The sequence below is a fragment of the Rhineura floridana genome, chromosome 2 (assembly GCF_030035675.1).
Source record: "Rhineura floridana isolate rRhiFlo1 chromosome 2, rRhiFlo1.hap2, whole genome shotgun sequence".
Lineage (NCBI taxonomy): Eukaryota > Metazoa > Chordata > Lepidosauria > Squamata > Rhineuridae > Rhineura > Rhineura floridana.
Window position 1 is genome coordinate 126,265,077 of NC_084481.1, and position 19,157 is coordinate 126,284,233.

General features: G+C 41.5%; 1 protein-coding gene across 16 annotated transcripts in view; it reads right to left on the minus strand.

The window, feature by feature from the left end:
• PPFIBP2 (PPFIA binding protein 2) overlaps positions 1-19,157 on the minus strand; it is a 173,590-nt gene that overhangs the window by 49,798 nt on the left and 104,635 nt on the right. For 12 of the 16 annotated variants that reach the window (XM_061610491.1, XM_061610490.1, XM_061610489.1 and 9 more), the window contains 2 exons: positions 5,008-5,139; positions 1,536-1,718 (listed from right to left, as the gene is read on the minus strand). In XM_061610491.1, the coding sequence (XP_061466475.1) occupies positions 1,536-1,718; positions 5,008-5,139 (315 nt within the window). Of the gene's footprint in view, positions 1-1,535; positions 1,719-5,007; positions 5,140-18,036; positions 18,579-19,157 lie in introns of those variants that run through there. The other 4 variants (XM_061610497.1, XM_061610494.1, XM_061610501.1 and 1 more) reach the window with 3 other exon arrangements.

The window sequence follows — 19,157 nt, forward strand, 5'->3', positions numbered from 1 at the left end:
AAGTGACAGCAATAAAAAAATAAATAAAAACAAACATGAACTGATTAAATGCATTATCTCCAAAATGTGATTCTACAAAATTCAGAATACTGCAACTTGAACAAACTGAGCTAGTAATATGTCTTAAAATGAGCTTATGTTAGGCATACCAATGTCATTCCTCTTCTGTTCAACTTCATCAGCTTAACCAAAGTAGCTTTCAGCCTGACATGTGAAGTGGTTTCTGATCAAACACAGTGAAGGTTTGTTCTATAAATTCCAGAAAGCCTCTACAAGAAAGTGCTTGTTTCACAGGATAAGCAATTAAAATTTATGGGGTTTAAACAAAGAAATACATGATGAAGCTTTCACTGTGGTTCCCCATGCTTTCATTTGATCCTCAGAAGACCCACAATGAACAAAAATAATATGCCTATGATTTTAAAATATTCTAAAGCTCATTTTCTTAAATGGAGGCCAGCAGCCAAAAGCATTCATGACCCTAAGGGTAAGTGGGTTTTTTATATATATATTGATTTAATACAAAACAAAAAAAACCATAAATACAAGCAGTGGAATTTAACATAGCGCTCTTGCTCCATCGGCGCAAGGATTTCTTCTTGTGCAATGAAACATTCTCTCCCTCTCCTCCCCCTGTATCCCTTAAAAATGTTCTAAGGATTCCCCCAACCCTCTGGAACAGATTTGGGGAGGATGTGGGATACGCGCACAGGGGGAGGAGAGGACAGAAAGTTCCATTGCTCAAGCAGAAATTCTTGCACTATTGGGATATGGTTGATGAATAGTACCCAAGTAGTCTATGAAGTATGTTAAACAATTTAGTCCAATTAAAATAAACACTATTACTTGCCAAGTGTCTCAATCATTCAGTGCTTTTCTGCACTGGAGTAGAAGCAGGTTTACTGTATCGAGCAGTTAGGGAGAATACCTCCTGCAGGCTTTCCCCTTATATTTCATGAGTGCTAGCCTCTCTAAATGAAAACTCAGAAGTTAGTGATGGGACCTAGAATATCCCTAAGAGTTCTCTGGGCACATTCCTACAGGTTATATTATTGTTCTGCTTTTTTTGGTATACTGAAAGCATATCAATTTTTTCAGGCATTAACAAACCCTCTACACATGCCATATACTAGATACCAAGGACAATGGAGATTAACAATTTAGCTCACAACCAACTTGCCTATCTGCATTTAGCAATGCAGAGTCTCACCAAAGCAGTCCCATAATAGATACAAAACAAGGTTAGACAAATTAGCCACAGCAAAACTTAGGCAGCCATTCAAATTTTACATGGACAAAATCCTTCCAAGAGTAAGAAGCAGGAGACAAAATTGATTTACAACTGTGAGATAAGGCATATGTTTATTTTATCCTGATGAAAGCATGCTGGGCCAATATAAGCAAAACTGTTCTGTCTAGTAAAAGCTATGCAAATTAATGCCAATTGATCACAGCAAACTCCAGTTAGTAGTTGTTTAATTTGGTCTTTGAAATGGGACAATGTACAAACTCAGGCCAACATTTACTTCTCATACATCACACTGAGAGCAATTCTTCCATGTAGGGATCTCTGTCACCGATTCAATGCTATCTTGAGGACCGACTGCTGCCATATTTGGCTTCCTACTGTGGGCCTTTCTTTCCTGGATTTTATTATTAATCTCCAGCTGCAGTCTACACATTTGTTCTTGCAGTTCACTGATCAGGTTCACTACTGACTACACAAGAGGAAGAAAGAAAATTAAGACTGAAGAGAACATTGAAGCAAAAAATAAATATGAAGTACGGATCTGGAAAGTGAATTCGAATGACAGGTGGTAAGGGGTGTGTGTGTTTAAAAATAATAGAGTCAAAGCCTAGGGACTGCTCACAGAGCTCAGAATGACAGAGTGCCTTAAGAGACAAAAATAATGTATTGTATCACCTCAAGATGCCCTTGTGAGATTGGAACTTAAGTTACTAGAACAGTGTTCAAGGCCACAGGAAAACTTGATGAATTTTAATTCAGCCATTTAATTCAGTATGTTTCCTAGATAGTTTCAGAGCTCTTTCGCCATAGAAGCAGTGACCTGTGAAGTCTAATGCCTCTCTCTGAGAGGAACAAGTATCTCTATTACTCTTGAAAAAAGATCTATCTGCACCATATAGTAGGGTCTTCCGGATCAGTGGTTTTCACACTTCTTAGAAACTGTAGTTACACAGAAGGTTGTCAGAAGTTTCTCAGTAAGATCACGTATAATACACACAACCTTTTCTAAAGGACAGCTTGCCCACCACTACCAATGTTTTCCTGTTTGAGACATTTTAATGATCACTCTCAGTTAGCATGTTACAGAAGCAAGGCTAGGCAGACCAAGCTGGTACCCTGTGTGGACTGAGAATGTGTCCTAGACAGTGCCATAGAATTCTCTTTAAAAGGAAGGACTGAGCAACCATATGTTGCTAGACTACAACTCCCATAATCCCTGGTTGGCCTGATGGAAGGTGGAGTCCATCATCCAGAGGGCCTTAAGTTCCCCATTCCTGCTTTAAAACATACAGGCTCAATGGGAGAAAAATGAATATGGAAAGGGTTCTTCATGGGGAGGACTTTTGAAAACTAATTCTCCAAATGCATGTTAATCTCTCAACTGGAAGCAGAGAGTTGTATTCAACGAAGTGCTAAGGCAAATGTTGTGTCAGCAATTCCTTACGCATTCCTTGCACAATGGAACATTCTCCCCCTCTCCTCTCCCTGCGGGCTCCCTAAATCTATTCTGGGTTTTTTCCCAACCCTCCAGAACAGATTGGGGGGGGAGGGGGAGAGAGAGAGAGAGAGAGTCCTGTTGTGCTAGTAGTAATCCTTGTGTTGTGCTAGTAGTAATTCAACTATTTAGTTGAATACTACCCATTAACCTGTGCCGACATCTAAATGCAAGCTTCTACAACTCTCAGTTCTCGAATGCAGGAAGTAATAGGAAGCTAGGGGTGCACCTGCATTGGGCTCTTACACTTGTCTGTGTGGTGAGCACAAAAATGACTTGCTCCACCTGGTTGTATCTGCACAGACCAACATGCAACTTCTTGTTTTACAAGTTGAATCCCTAGAGTAATGTTAGGAAATGGATCTAGTTCTAAAATTCAAGTACAGAAATTATAATTCCAAAGTCTATGGTCTCAAGCTTGTTCATTACAAGGACAAAAACAGACCATAAAATGTATATATTTGTTGAAAGTCCCTGATAAGCAACACTTCTGTATTAATCCTTTTCAAAGAAATCGTTTGTTACTAAGCCAAGTTCAAATTGCAGCCGTAGACAATGTACGTGGAGGGAGAACTTGCATTCTGCAGTAAGAAAATTGTTGTGGGCATTTATTTTCAAAATGTATAAAGCAGAATTTTGAAGTTACAGAGACATTTGACCCCACAGGTTGTCTTCATTAAGCTGGACCCTAATCCCTTGCTTCTACCACCCAATCAGTGGGAATAAAAAAAGCTGCACCTCCCATGCTTTGCGTCAGAACTGAGGAGGACTATAGCATCTCTGAATTTTTCATAAACATTTTTTCTTCAATAGGGTCCCTTCCACATGCTGTGTTTGTCAATATGTTTCCATCTTTCTCTTGATCTGCCTTGTTTCTCTCCTGTGAAAGTGAGCTGTGGCCCAGTTTGCACATAACTCTAAGCAAAACCATTGCTCAGCATGAATGAGCAGGTTTCCAGAGAGAAGATTGCAACTGCTTTGCTCTTCTGGGCCTGCTGCTGTCATTCTGCTATGACATCTGAACACAGGCTTGTGGTTTATCCCCCTCCCGACAAACAATGAATAGTAAGCTACAGAACAAACTTTGGTTGCAGCCTATGGTTTGTCTGGAGGGAGATAAACCATGTGCCCAGGTTTGAACATAACAGGCCAAACACTGGCTTAGCTCACAGCAACAGGACCAGAGCAAGAGCAAAACAGCTAAAATCTTTTCTCCAGCAGTCTGCACATTTGCTTGTCCACATTAAACCATACTTTGGCTTAGCATTATGCAAACTGGGATACTGTCAGTCTCCTTTTGCTTCTTCCTGGTCATATTTGGAAAGACTGTTAAGGCAATGTGTTCACCAAGCTTCCAACACCTGTAGCACTTTTTTTTTCAGAACTAAAATTGGAAAGCACAGTGCAGTCTTGCATCCAAAAAGGTCTAGAGTGGAAAAGAGTCCCACAGAATTGTGGGAATTATTGCTCTAAGTTAGCTTGGCAGCTATGAGACAAATTCATTTTGCCACTGACTGTTCCATTATTTAAGATTAAATGATGCCCGGTAAAACTTCTTAGAAAACAAAAATATGTATTTTTAAAAAGAGATAGCTTCTTAAATATCCACATCCAAAAAGAAAAGGAAATATAAGTACCTGTAGCTAAACTGTTCAATCATCTTTGAAGTTTTTAAACACATGGAAATACTTTAAGTACTTAGTCATAGTTGTCATTGATTCACAAAAATTAAGAGATGCTCACAATAAGTACAGAAAGGACAAACTGCTCCCTTTAGATCAGAGGTCCCTCAGGTCTGTAATATGCCACAGAGGCTAAAGACTGAAGATTGCCTCCACTGTTTGTCTCCAAAGACTTGTCACTGTTTTGACTTTGCAAAGCAGGACTGAGAGGGGCCAATTTCCTGCAGTGCTTTAGGTAGTTCCCTCACCCACTGATTTCCCTCCAGCAAGGATTTAGGACACTGGTCTCCATAGCTCATATGTGCTTGGAACCTGTGCCAAGCAGAAAGCAGCATAGAATGAGTTGGAGGAGAAAAGTGGAAGGCAAAGGAAGAGTAAAGCATTACCCTCCCATCTACTATGTTCCAACTAGAAATTGACCCATCACTGCCCTGCTTTTGCAAAAAGAAAATAAAAGAATGGTTGGGCGTTTGTTTTTTTTAAATGGCGGTGGCCAGATTTTAAGACATAAGATTAAGAGATGGGACAAATAGCTCTGCTCTCGCTATCTTGAAATCAAGTGGCAACCATGCAAAGCTTACCTCAGCTTTGTTTTGCTTCTCTTCATACTCGCTCTGTTCCTTCTCCATCCCAACCAGCTTAATCTTTAGATCTGAAACTTCTGCCATTAGGTCCAATTTCTGAGTTTCTAGCAATGTTCGGCTTAGCAGCTCCTGCAAAAACAAACAAACAAAAAATTGATATTTCCTTTGCTCAACTCTATGATTGACAGAAAAGGTCCTTCCACTTTCCTGCCCCAAACTTAACAATGTTTAATTCATTACAAATATTATGTTAAGAACCACATAGTCATGTTTTTAATTTTATTAAAATATGTTTGATTATGGAAACATTTAAAATAGGTGTTCATTACCATTAAGTAGAGCGACTCTTCAGAATTGTTTTTAGGGTTGGGACAAAGTAAAGACATCAAAGGGAAGCAATTTTCAAGTTTATTTTAGAATACAGAATGGAGTTCTTTTGCTGAAACACTAGAACAAATTCATTATACACCAATTGTTAGTATTGGTGAGGGTTGGACCAAGGTTGCACAGACTTTAAAACATGTTTTGAGTGCTTGGGAATGAGTTTTGCAGTTCTGTTTCCTAAACTTCTGCATGTTGATACTTAAACTACATGTTACACGTAATTGCACATATTTTTTCCTTGCTTCATTTTTTAAACCCAAGGCTGCCATGGGAGGCTGAAACATCGAGAGAAGGTAGGACTACTTAACTGTCTCCCCACTCAGAATCAACTACCTCTGCCCCCCTGGCCCCGCCCAGCAGCTTTTCCACCCACAGGAGAAGACACACATGCGTTCGTGTTTTTTTTTCACTTGTGGTTGATTTGGGAGAGATTTTTAAGTGGCAAAATGGTTAGGTATGAAGGGTTAAGCAGTCTCTCCTCCTCGCAGGTCTGCTTTTAGTTGTATCCGACTTATGTCCAAGGCAAGATATGCATGGAATCCTACATATCAGATTGATCCTTTCATTTTGTTTTTGAAGTGCTATGCTGAAAGATGGATTCAAATGACATATCGTGACTTGATTGCTACCGATAATATAAGTACATGGCTAATCTATCACGTGTTCCTATATATTTAAGTAAATATGCTGGTTTCTGGGCCAGCTCTACTAGACAGAAAGTCCTCTGCACAACAGAGCCAGGCTTTCATTGGAATGTGTATTGGCTTGCGCTAGTGCGAAATTAGTGTTCCAGAAGAGTTAATTCCCTGAACACAGAAAAGCAGTTTGCAGACATGTGTAGTCTAGTGCTGGGCTGAAGTATTTGGGCCAGACTTTTAAAAGCAAACTCCCACCCCAGAAGATTAGATTAATCTTTAAAGAGAGAGGAATCGCAGAACTTTTGGAGGGCGGAGTGGGTTTAACTTTGAAGATAGGGTTTTCTTTTTTACAGAATAAAAAAAACTGTTGCTGCTTTAAGTGTGGTTAGGCTGCCTTCAACATACAGGCAATGTTCCCTTCTAATTTGGGACAGAGGTTTGTTTACCCTAATGCTTCACGTTCTTTAGATCCCTAGTGTACCAGAAAGCCAACCAAGCTCCCTTCAGTGAGAAAGGATGTGTAGAAGTATTTGTCAGCTGCCTAGGACACTTCCCCACATATTCTGTCATGAGAGCTGAACACCAGGTGCATACATCCTTGAATCTGGGGAACTGCTGGACTATGGAATCATAACAGATTATAGCAGTTCCACCTCCCTTGCCTACCAAGCCTACGTTACTGCTCTACTAAGAGCTTTGGAGTTCACAGCCAAGACAAATAAAACTTACTTCATCTAACTATTTCTCAATAATATATGCCAAATTGACACCTCATCTAGAATTAAAACCTGGTTGACATTTGTTTTCCCATTTACTGACTTGGTATTTAAACAACAGTACTTACATAAGAATATGAGAACATAAGAAAAGCCTGCTCAATCAGGCCAGCGGCGTATCTAGCCCTGCATCTTATTCTCACAGTGGCCAAACAGATGCCTATGGAAGCCCATAAGGAGGACCCGAGCACAAAAGCAATCTCCCCTCCTGTGGTTTCCAGAAACTGGTATTCAGAAGTATGCTGTCTCCAGCCGTGGAGTGTTGATGGACTACTGGCACAGCAGTCCTTGGTTAAAAAGAGAACCAGGAAGAAGAGGGTAGCTTGAAGCTATATTAACCTTCCTTCTCTAATCCGGCTGCACAAGCTGCCACTATAATCTCTCGCTATATGACATGCTCTTAAGGACACCCTCCTCCCCAATCAGGATTGTTGTTCTCTCCAAAACACACACACTTAGAGAGCCAGTGTAAGCAAGTGAAAGCCATTTTAGAAATGCAAGTTTACTTGGCTGATAGCTTTCACCTGACATCTCCTGTCTTACATGCAGACCCACTACTCCCACTAGGGGTTTGATCCATACAAAGGACAGCAAATTAACATAAAGCACCAGAGTCAAACCATTCTCATGCTCACACTCAGAACCAAGCTTTTCCCTCCTATATGAAAATGAAATGGACTGCCTTCAAGTCAATTCTGACTCATGGCGACTCTATGAATAGGATTTTCATGGTAAGCGGTACTCAGAGGTGGTTTACCATTACCTTCCTCTGAGGCTGAGAGGCAATGACTGGCCCAAGGTCACCCAGTGAACGTCATGGCTAAGTGGGGATTCAAACCCTGGTCTCCTAAATCGTAGTCCAGCATACTAACCACCATGCCACACTTAATTCCCACCATAAAATACAGCCACAAAATACCATGGCCTTTCCCACATCCCCACCCATAAAGGACCCACTCTACACTAGGAGAACCAAATACTGGACTAAAGGACTATCTAACCTAGCATTCTGTTTCACTGGCCAGTTTGATACTTTGGGAACTTTACTACAAGTGGGGCATGAAGATAACAGGTCATCTCCAACACTGGTATTCTGCAGCTTCTGGGCCAGCTCTGTTTGGACAGAAAGTTGTCTGTTGTTTGGCACAATAGAGCCAGGTTTGCATCACAAAATTATTACCCTGGCACACTTGAACAAAATTCTCTCAGTCATTAGCATTCCTTGAACACAGAAAAGTAGATGTTTATCGAGCACTGGTATATTAGTGAAGGTGAAGATTCCATATACCTATGATAGCTATTAGCTAAAGAAACCTGTAAATCCATGAATTTGTCCAATCCTGTTGTAAACTCTTGTTTCCAAAATACCTTGCCCATTAATTTCCCATTTTAAATGCTGCTCGTGCGGTGAAGAAGGGGTACACTGTACATGCCAAGAGACATTCTCTTTCTAACTACTATTTCACATTATCCAGCACTAAGTCCTGGCATTGAAAAGAGGTTCTGGAGATTACTATTGATTCTTGCCTCAGTTTAAGAGTTTCTGAAGCCCACAAAAAGGGTAAAAAATGCAAACAGCATCAGCTACAAAATGAGAGCCCTAATCTTTAATCCAACAGAGATGGATTTCTGTGTTATGTGACAAATAGTAAAGCCAAACTTTTGGATACGACTAACAGTGTGTTATAAAAGTAAGCCAAGATCACCATTCAGAGCATTAGAAAGACTGTGTTGAAACAGCGCAAAAGGAACAAGCACAAAATATTTGACCACATGTGCGGAATTTAACATAGAAATGTGTGAATAGTCCTCATAACCACACATACCACAACAGAACTTCCATACCGTCCTTACTTAAAGTGACAATAGACTATCTCTGCAACTTCTCTAATTTTTTAGTTTTTTTAAAAAAGGAAAAACCCAAGTTATACTTCAGTGGTGGTATTTTAATTTAAGCCATATGAAGCTTGTGGTCCAGAAAGTCTACTGAACTAAAAAGTATCTGAAATACAGCTTAAAGAAAACGCCATAGTGCAGTTGCTAACATGTGGAAATCATTATTTTCATCTTCAAGCAGATGCTTATGTTGAACAGTTCATTAGTGGAATATGACCCATTTTGTTCTGAGGAAATTACAGAGTATTCCAGTGGTATGATGCAATTGGAAGGCAGCTTGAATAAATACAGAGTTGTAAGAAGTAAAAGTACATATTCCATTATTGGTTTTGAAGTGAAAACATAATACGTGTCATGTGCAGGTCTAAGTTTGGCTACAGACATTTCAAGAGAATCTGTAGAGTGCTGCAGAGACAGACGTACAGAGTAAAATCTACGCTGTTTAGTACGTTTATAAGTAAGCATAACAATTTGGCTGTACACGATGAAGCAATATTTTCATTTTATTATTTATTTATTTAATTAATTTGTATCCCGCCTTTCCTCCCAGCAGGGCGGCAAACAAAGCACTAAAAAACTTTAAAACATCAGAAACACAGATCTTAAGATACATTAAAACAAAACAGCATTAAAAACATTTTTAAAAAACTTTAAAAAGGGTTAAAAACATTATTAAAAACATATTAAACAATTCTGACACAGATGCAGACTGGGATAGGTCTCAACTTAAAAGGCTTGTTGAAAGAGGAAAGTTTATTATGACTGCTATACATATATTACTTACTATTGAGCAAAGTAATTTGCAACAACCCCCCACCCAATCTTTTCCTTTTTTGAAGAAAAAACACCAAGAGCAAGGGTCCAAAAAATACAAATCATGCAGAAACTATTAAAAGCTTGTTTTATCTTTAAATTCATATTAAGTGCTTAACCACAAAGTCCATATTGCATTAAGTTAACAGATTTTGCCCAATTTTTACTCTGAAGTGCTATTTAATCTTCCTAACAAGATCCAAGCATAAAATGAACTTGTGAATGCTTTCTCAAAACTTGTAAATGATGTCAGGATCTAGGTATATAAGCTTGAATTAAATTGTTCATGTACTAAGATTTATCAAAAGAAAGAGACTCCTGGAGAGTGCAATGTACAATCAGTCACAAAACCCCACTATCATGTTCCAAGATATTAAGAAGACAAAAGCAAGCAGAAAATTGTGCTGTATAACAGAACATCCCGACAAGAAGGCTCCATTCCCACTGCACAACATTTCATACATACTTTATGGGAAATATAACGTTGAAAGTTGAAGCTTGTATGAGCCATCCCTTCACTACAGCGAAATGGAAACAAATATGCTAGAATCCTACCCGGTTCCCAAAATTCAGCAAGAATCACATTAGGATGAGGGCAGCACTTTACAAGAGCTGCGTGTCAGCTGTGGTAGAAATGGGATCTGCACTTAAGTCAAAACACAGCTGAGAATGTGGCTGTCTTTCACCATTTCTAGATGACACAGTAACAGGCAGTGGATTGCAGTTTTCTGCTTCAATGTTTACACATTATGAATCCAAAGAAAGAACGAAAGAAAGAATGAAAGAACGAAAGAAAGAAAAGCACCGAACTTGCTAGGATAATAACTGTTTGAACACTTAGTCCTCTGCATATATAGCCAAAGACTCATGTCAGACATAGCTCACCAGTGCTCAGGGACAGAACTTTCCTCAGTGCTGAAGGTGAGCCCTCAATCAATCAATCAATCAATCAATCAATCAATCAATCAATCAATCAATCAATCAATCAATCAATCAATCAATCAATCAATCAATCAAGAAAGAAAGAAAGAAAGAAAGAAAGAAAGAAAGAAAGAAAGAAAGAAAGAAAGAAAAAAAAGAAAGAAAGAGCATTACTGAATGTGTACACAGTACCTTCCCATTACCACTGAGTAATCTCAACTAGCCTAAGACATCAAAGACTAGAGTTTCCATAATAAAAGGCAGTATTTAGATATTAAATATAGCAAATATGCAAGAACGAATTTATTTAGCAGCATTTACATCCTGCCTTTCCTCATGAAGTGCAAAGCAACGTACATGTGGTTCCCAGCAATCTCCCATCAAGGCACTGAATCAACCCAGACCTGCTTAGCTTCAGGTAATCTTGCTGCCTCATGTGCTTTCAAGATCATGAGTGGGACCAAACGGAAACATGGTCAGACAGAAAGTATACGAGCCAGCGAGAGTGATATTCATATATAGGTTATTATTGCTTCATTGGCCTGGTTTGAAATCATATTAAACCATGGTTAAAAACAAACTGGCTTGTTCATTTGGTGCACACTGAGAAGTTGTAGCTCCTCTCCTCCCCTGCTCCTGCCACACTGCTGGGAAAGAAGCCAGCGTCTGGCTTGTTGTGATGCCCAAACCCAGGCTTGCGGTTTGTTTCCCTCAAACTATGAGCAGCAAGACAAAAACAAACCTTGATTACCACTCATGATTAGTTTGAGAACAAACTACGAGCAGGTGCGGTCCATCCATATAGGCAAACTAGGCGGTCGCCTAGGGTGTCAAGTTGGGGGGGCATCAAATTCTAGGGGAGAAATATACAACTAAAAAACAAATAAAATAACGAAAATGTCTGTATTTCAGTTCTGTGTAGCACTGATGAGATCGCTCTGTCTCATCACAAACATTTCTGCTTGCCTGATGGAGTGATCTCCCCACTTCATGTCCTGTGGGGCCGATTTAGGAGGCACAAGGGGAGGAGAGGGGAAAAGCCATGTTCTGTTAGCGGGAATTTTTGCAATGGCTCTTGCTAGTGGGACGGTTAGTTAAATCTGTCATTATTTCAATTCCCATATGTGTACAGAGAGAATATGAATTACAGTTATAATAAATAAGGTGGTCCATAAAAGGAAAGTAACAGCGTTAAACAGAACCTTTTAACAGGGCAGAGAGGGCAACTGCCCCAGGCCTCACACATGGAGGGGGCCACATGAAGGTTGGCATTACTGCATAGTTGCCAACTCTTCCCCCCCCCCCAGAATCCCACTAACGTGAGCACCACCATAAACTTCATGGGAAGAAAATCACAAAACAAACTCTACTGGTGGTCGTGGCCTCTCGTCATCATGACAGTGTGAGCAATGGTGCCTGTCACACAGGCAGGACTAATAGTAGAAACCCAGCCCAACCATAGACAGGCAGGTTTTTTTAAATTATTATATTTATCTCTCACCTTTTTCCCTCCAAGGAACCCAAAGCAGCTTACCCAGTCCTCCCCCTCCTCTCCATTTTATCCTCGCAACAACCCTATGAGGTAGGTTAGGTTCAGAGTCAATCAGTGACTGGCCCAAAGTCACCTAGTGAACTTCATGGCCTAGCTGGTACTCAAACCTGGGTCACCCCAGCCTAGCATCCTAACCACTGCACCCCACTGACCACACCACATGCACTTTGGGTCCAGGGTCCTCTGTGGAGAGCATCTGAAGGCACTCATGTGTTCAGGCCTACCAGAATAGAGGACTCAAGGACCTCTGCTCCATCCATGGCACAACTGTCAATAAAAATGGCCACCAGCTTCTTTTCTTGATTCTCACTGCCAGTTTTCTTGAGCTCTCTGCTATTAAAATTGCCACAGAACCAGAAGAGACTGTTTCCACTCTTCTCCAATGACAGCACTGATTAGAACTGAGAGAACTGTTCTGATTGGACAGGACCAGCAGGGAGAAGAGAGAGGACAGTTATAACTGGACACTCTCAGCAGCAGGAGAGCATGGGGATCCCAAGAAGAGGCAAGGAGAAGAATGGAAGAGTGCCAGGTTAGCAGTGAGCACCTGTACCTCACGTCTCAGTGGAAGAAGGAAAGGTAACTACTGTGGGAAGGTCAGCCCAGGGCCTACGTGGTAGGGAGATGGTGGGCACATGGACGTGTGGGAGGTGGTGCATTTCATTTAGAGAGGATTTGGAGGAATGACTGCAACTGTGGAGTGGATGTCATGATGGTGGAGCAAAGGACTGGGGTGGACTTCAGGCAGTGGTTTTTATGTTTGTGGGCTCCTACGCCCCACCTCTTGGACAACCTGCTTGTCTTTAGGCCTTCCACAGAAGGAATGGTTTGCTTGGAATGGCAAATATTGGGGTTGTTCACATCCCCTCTGGCAGCCCTTTTGTGACTGGCCCCACCCTGCCCATGCCAGCCCTTTTGCGGTTCTTTCCATGGCACTTTCCCAAAATTTCAAATGTGCCCGTGGGCCCAAAAAGGTGGAGACCACCCCATACACAATAATCATTACTGAATTATTGCTTTTACTGTTTTAAAGGCATATATGGAATTCAACTACCCACCCACCTTGTGAGCAAGTCCCTCCCTCTGTAAATGGGACCTTTAAGAGAGACGGTTGGTTTATACTGAAGAAGTAAGGAAATTTGTTTGTGAAAATAAACTCAAACAATTTTCCAAATGCTTTAGAGCTCTGTGGATAGCTGGTGGGGAATGTAGCTTCTCAAAATTGATAAATATTTACCTGCATTCAACAATGGTGCAAGAGAGACTTGTTGAATTGCCACAATGTCAACAGAACATGAAAGAACTGGAAAACTGGATCTAAAAGAACTAGCGACTGAATTTTCAATACTTTAAGCAAGGGAAGTCATGTTTTAAGGTCAAAGAGTGTTTTTGATGTGGAGTGGTTTGTAATTACAGGTTAAAGTTCACTGAAGAGTTTTTTTTAGTTCTTTCTATGTATCACTGAACACTAAAGTCAGGATCATTCAGACCATGGTATTTCCGATTTCTATGTATGGATGTGAAAGTTGGACAGTGAAAAAAGTGGATAAGAGAAAAATCCACTCATTTGAAGTGTAGTGTTGGAGGAGAGCTTTGCGGATACCATGGACGGTGAAAAAGGCAAATAATTGGGTGTTAGAACAAACTAAACCAGAACTATCACTAGAAGCCAGAATGATGAAATTGAGGTTATCATACTTTGGACACATAATGAGAAGACATGATTCATTAGAAAAGATAATAATGCCGGGGAAAACAGAAGGGAGTAGAAAAAGAGGAAGGCCAAACAAAAGATGGATTGATCCCATAAAGGAAGCCACAGCCCTGAACTTACAAGATCTGAACTGGGTGGTTTATGACAGATGCTCTTGGAGGTCACTGATTCATAGGGTCGCCATAAGTCGTAGTCGACTTGGAAGACTTGGAAGCACATAACAACAACAATATTGGATGTGGTGGTAAGGGCAGTTACAATAGGGCAGCATAATGGATGATTTTTGATTTGTGATAATAAAAACTATAATTAACATTTTAATGCATTTTTGTTTGAAATTGGCCTGAAATATCATCTAACTGTTGTGTACAAATCTATTCTGAGAATTATGTGTCTGTTTTATCTGATCTCAGTGACATTGGATGGATGGACGAACTGAACAATTATGCCTCTGTTTAAAATAAATACACTTAAGAATATTAAACGGAATTTAGGGGCAAAATGTTCCACAGTTTATCCAGCCTAGATCTGCCCTTGGGGTTTGGGGAGGAAGGAACCGATTGCATAGTTCATCTAGGGCGTCAGTTGCTAGCAGTTTGTCTAAGGCCGCCCCTGACAATGAGCCCAGGGTTCAGACATCACTACAAGCCAGACTCTAGCTTGTTCACATTAAATAATAGTTTAACGATGGTTTAATGTGAAGTGCAAACTGGGCCACTGTAAACAATATGGACTCACCCCACTTCTAAAAAATATCCAAAATCTCAGCAATAAAAATAGGACATTGTATTAGAAAAAAACATCAAAGCTTCCATATACAGTTAGATGCTGACAAGCACTCAGCTGAAATTTAAACAAGATCTTAGGCGATACAATGGCAGCTTCAGGAGCTTCAGCTCAGTAGTAGGGTAATGGTCCCTTAAAGAAATTATATATTATAAACAGAAATAATATGCAACCCCAACATACCTAGTGAGGTTTCAAATTGTATACCAATGAAATAGAGGTAAGAATTCTATATGTGTTTTAGGACAGCATGAGATGCAAACAAGGAGGAGACAACCTAGATCTACATTTCATCACAGACCACAACAGACTCTGACCCCACAATCCAGTTCTTCCTCAAAATCGCAGATGTTCCTATATGTTGTGGGAGGAGTTGCAATGCTCGCTGTTGCTGTATCCAATGTCAAATGAACACCTGATCAGAGGTATATGGTGTGTGTTAACTCAGAAGCAGCATCGCTTGACTGAACCACACTGTTTCGATAACAAGACTTCACTTGCAGGCTATGGAAGCTCACAAAAAGAGCATGATGGTGATGGCTTTCTTCTGCTGGTTGTCCTCTATATCTGGTATTCAACCAATATGCTGCCTCTGTTCAAACAGACTCTCTTTACCTATTGTGCTACTGAAAGGTCTATTCTCTGTGGATTTGTCTAATCTTTTTTTTAAAAAGACATCTAAGCTGGGGCAATCCCCACCTCTTGTGAATTCCATACATTGGGACTGTGTATAGAACTAGTTCCTTTTGTCTCTTTTGCCAATCCAAGCTCATTGGGTGACATGAATTTCTCGTTCCCATGAGAAAGGACAAAAGCATGTCTACCTGCTCTTTCCACATCATTGGTAATTTTATAAGTGTCTATCATGTTCCACCTTTCATTACATCCTAAACATCCCAGATATTCTACCCTCTGACAGAGACTGGACCTTCTCTATTCTAAACAGAGACAGTATGGCACTGTAATTTAAGACCAAGCTTGATGCAACAGGGTCAGCCATATTTATTTGCATGTCTGTTCCATTCACATTTAAAGCAAAGGCTGGGTGGATCTATTTATAACACCAGAGAGGATTATGAATGTGATGAATCAACCCTTTTCCCTTGTAACTTCCCATGCTCTGTTGTCCCAGGAACTTTTCTCTCAGCCTAGCTGATACCAGATTTTGCTGGCAAGAAAAGTGTCTGAAGTGAGCGTGCAGGGATATATGTCAGAAGATCGGGAAGAATTTAGTTCTCTCACACATTCTCCCTTTGATTGACACGTGCGCGTATGCACGCACACACACACAAACATATAGGAACGACCCCACCCAGTACTCTGTACATGAATGGGGAGAACAGATCAATACTCAAACAAGGTTGCTCCCATCATGGCAAGCTTGCCCCACAGATCACTGGAAGTGCACTAGAGAAAGAGCAGAGACAGGGAGCTTACTTCCCTGCTCTTTGCCAGGAAAACAAAACCACGGCTCCAATTCTAGTTGCTGGGACTACAAAGCTGACTCCATCTATTAGCCAGGGGATTAAAGGCTAAGAGCTACTGGAGTGAGTGAGAGATAAACACTTCAGAGTAGTGTGCATATATATAAATAATTATCACCTGGTGTAAGTATCCTTGAGAATCATTTAATTGAAAAGCAGGTAATACGCATACTCTTTTATCCAGATACCGAAGAACTATAGGTAAGCTGATGACTTCCCTGCCAGTCTTCTAAAAGGCCAGTTCTTTCCCAGCTCAGTATAGAGAAAGATTCACCATGAAGACTAGGGGCTTATCCACATGGAATACACTGTTTTTACCATCATAATAGATTTGCAAGGTCTACACTTTGTGCTCAATGGTAGCTTCAAATCCATTGTTTTCAATTCACACAAGCAGGTGTTTCTCTGGGAAGGATTAGTGTCGCCATTTCCATGTGGCCCCGCCCTCTAATTTTACATTTTTACTCCCTCCAGTTGTTCAGTTACTGGGCATGTGCAAATATTTTTGACCTGCGCAGTATTTCCACTCCCTCCTGCCCCTACCACTTCCTGAAGTTTGGCGGTTGAAAAGAAGATAACTCATAGGGACCTTTTTTTCTCCACTGACCCTTGCTTTGTTTCAGTTAATTTTTCCCTGCTGGAAAAACAAATCAATATAATACTGATATTTTAAATAAAATATCAATAATATTTATATTTTGAGAAAATACCAATATCAATATTTCCCCAAAATATTGATATTAATATTGGTATTTTAGATGACTTTTAAAAAATCCACTTTAGATTTAAACTTTAAAATCGGAAACCAGGTACAGAGGGATGTTACTTCCAAATTCTCTCCATGAAGATAGAGAATATGAGAAAGAATGATAAAATCCAATGGCAATTCCCATCGCTTCTTACAAGAAGCAAAGGAAGTTTACCTGGGGAGAAAGGGAGGAAAGAAGGGAGGGCTGCAGCAAACTGTGAAGGGGGGACGACAGAGCAGTCAGAAGTTGCTGGATAAACCACCGGAAACAAAATGGAATTTTGAGAGTTAGTGGATGGAGAAAGAGGGCTACCTGAAAGTGACGATTCACCCGCCCACTAAAAACCATTGAACCAAACTGTCTTCAAAGACGTGTGGAGCCGTATTGTTCTAAACTTTTCGTATTATCAGTGGATTAGGTTAGTACGGATCTGCAGGGGGGAAACTGTGTTGTACCTTCTGTTTGCCAGTAACGTCATGTGAACCATGCAAATTAAAATGAGATGTGAGTAGAAGAGATGCACGCACGTAGCACGCACATATGCCATCAACCAAGATGGTGGCGGAGACTTCAGCACCTTAGGGAAACCTCGGCTGTCATCTTCATTAAGGGCAATGCTAAAAGGCAGGAGACAGGTAGGTGGGGCGAGGGAATGGTGGGCAGGCGGAAGCTCCTGCCCTGCGATTTGCAGCTGTTGCCGTGGATCTCAGAAGGGGAACAGAGGGGCCCCTTGGGGGGCACTGTAGCTCCAGGGGAAGGGGAAGTGGAGACAGGTAGGTGGGGGCATGGGGGCCCCCTGCGCACATGCACACGCGTGCACATGCCGGGGCCTGGGGCAAGCTGATGCCCAAGGGCCCCGGCATGCCTGGGGCAAGCTGATGCCCAAGGGCCCCGGCATGCCTGGGGCAAGCTGATGCCCAAGGGCCCCGGCATGCCTGGGGCAAGCTGATGCCCAAGGGCCCCGGCATGCCTGGGGCAAGCTGATGCCCAAGGGCCCCGGCATGCCTGGGGCCAGCCCTGCCTATGAAGAAGGTTTTCATGAGGCTGAGAGGCAGTGACTGGCCCAAGGTCACCCAGTGTGCTTTATGGCTGTGTGGGGATTTGAACCCTGGTCTCCCAGGTGGTATTCCAATACCTTAACCACTACACCCCACTGGCTCTCACATTAGGATAAAATGTCTATAATAGTGTCAGCTCTACACTGCATCAGCAGTGTCCGGGGGGGGGCTGGAAATTCCTGGGTCTTTGGCAGGGAAGGAAAGTCCTTAGCCAGCAGTCGGGTTGTAAATCTGCCAGGCCTATCCGAAGCGTACTTGCCGAGTCAGAAGTCCAGAAGCGAGGTCAGTGGAGGTCCGGGATCAATTGCCAAGGAGGTCAGTCAAAGAGATGCTGCAGGGAAACTAGGTCTACACAAAGCCACGCCTGACGTTGCAGTCAGCAACAAGCTGCAGCCAAGGTGTGCCTTATAAAGAGCAGGATGGACAGCAGGTGTGAGCTCTCAGCGTTTGGGCCTTAAGGAGACAGGCCTGCCTCTCTTCTGCCTGACCTTCTGCTGTCTCCGTTCTGCAGGTGAGGGGGGAGTATCCTGTTCACTGTCTGTGTCTGGCTGCAGGGCCTCTGCTGTCCCTGGGGTGCTCTGCAGCTGAGGGGCAGAAGGAGCTGGATTCTCAGGAGGCTCCTCCGTGTCTCCTGCTGCTCCTGGGTCTGCTGCTGTTACTCCCGAGACGTCCTCATCTGAGGAGTCCTCTGACGGGGCCATGACAAATAGAAAGGCATTAATAAAGTCTGTAACTGGAAGAACATTTGTAAAGCCAAAGGACAACTAAATGAACATAGTGCCCTGGAGAATGAAGAACTGCTTTGAAAATATTTATAAATATTTTTAATCCAGAAGAATGAAGAGATTTTTTAAAGAAATAATTAACTCAATAATTAATAATTAACTCAATAAATATTTTTAAAAGAAATAACTCACCCATTAAAGAAATAATTAACTGCAATGTAATCAACTACAATGGTGCCCAAGTGATTAATAAAGGAAAAGTCTCCTGTTGTTCCCAGGCAGGGAGTCATTCAAAATGAGGAGTCCAGCCTGCAAAATCATTTGGATAAAAAGCTTTCCTTGGGTATTTATAGTATGGTCCTTAAGACTGCCTATCTTTTATTTGTGGAAAATCATTCAAGTGAAGGTATGTGGATTGCTCAAGTGGGATCCACCAGTGACGGTAGTCAATCCAAAAATCAGGTGGAATATCACCCATTCCAGGGGCCTTTCCCCTCTTCAACTTCCTTAGCAATACTGCTATCTCCCCACAGCTGACTGGGGCCCAGCAGGGTAAAGCTGGATCATCTAACTGCAGAGGTGGAGAGCAGGTTATCTCATTATGAAAGAGGGAACAGAAATGTAGTTCTCACTCGTGTGTAGAGATAGAAT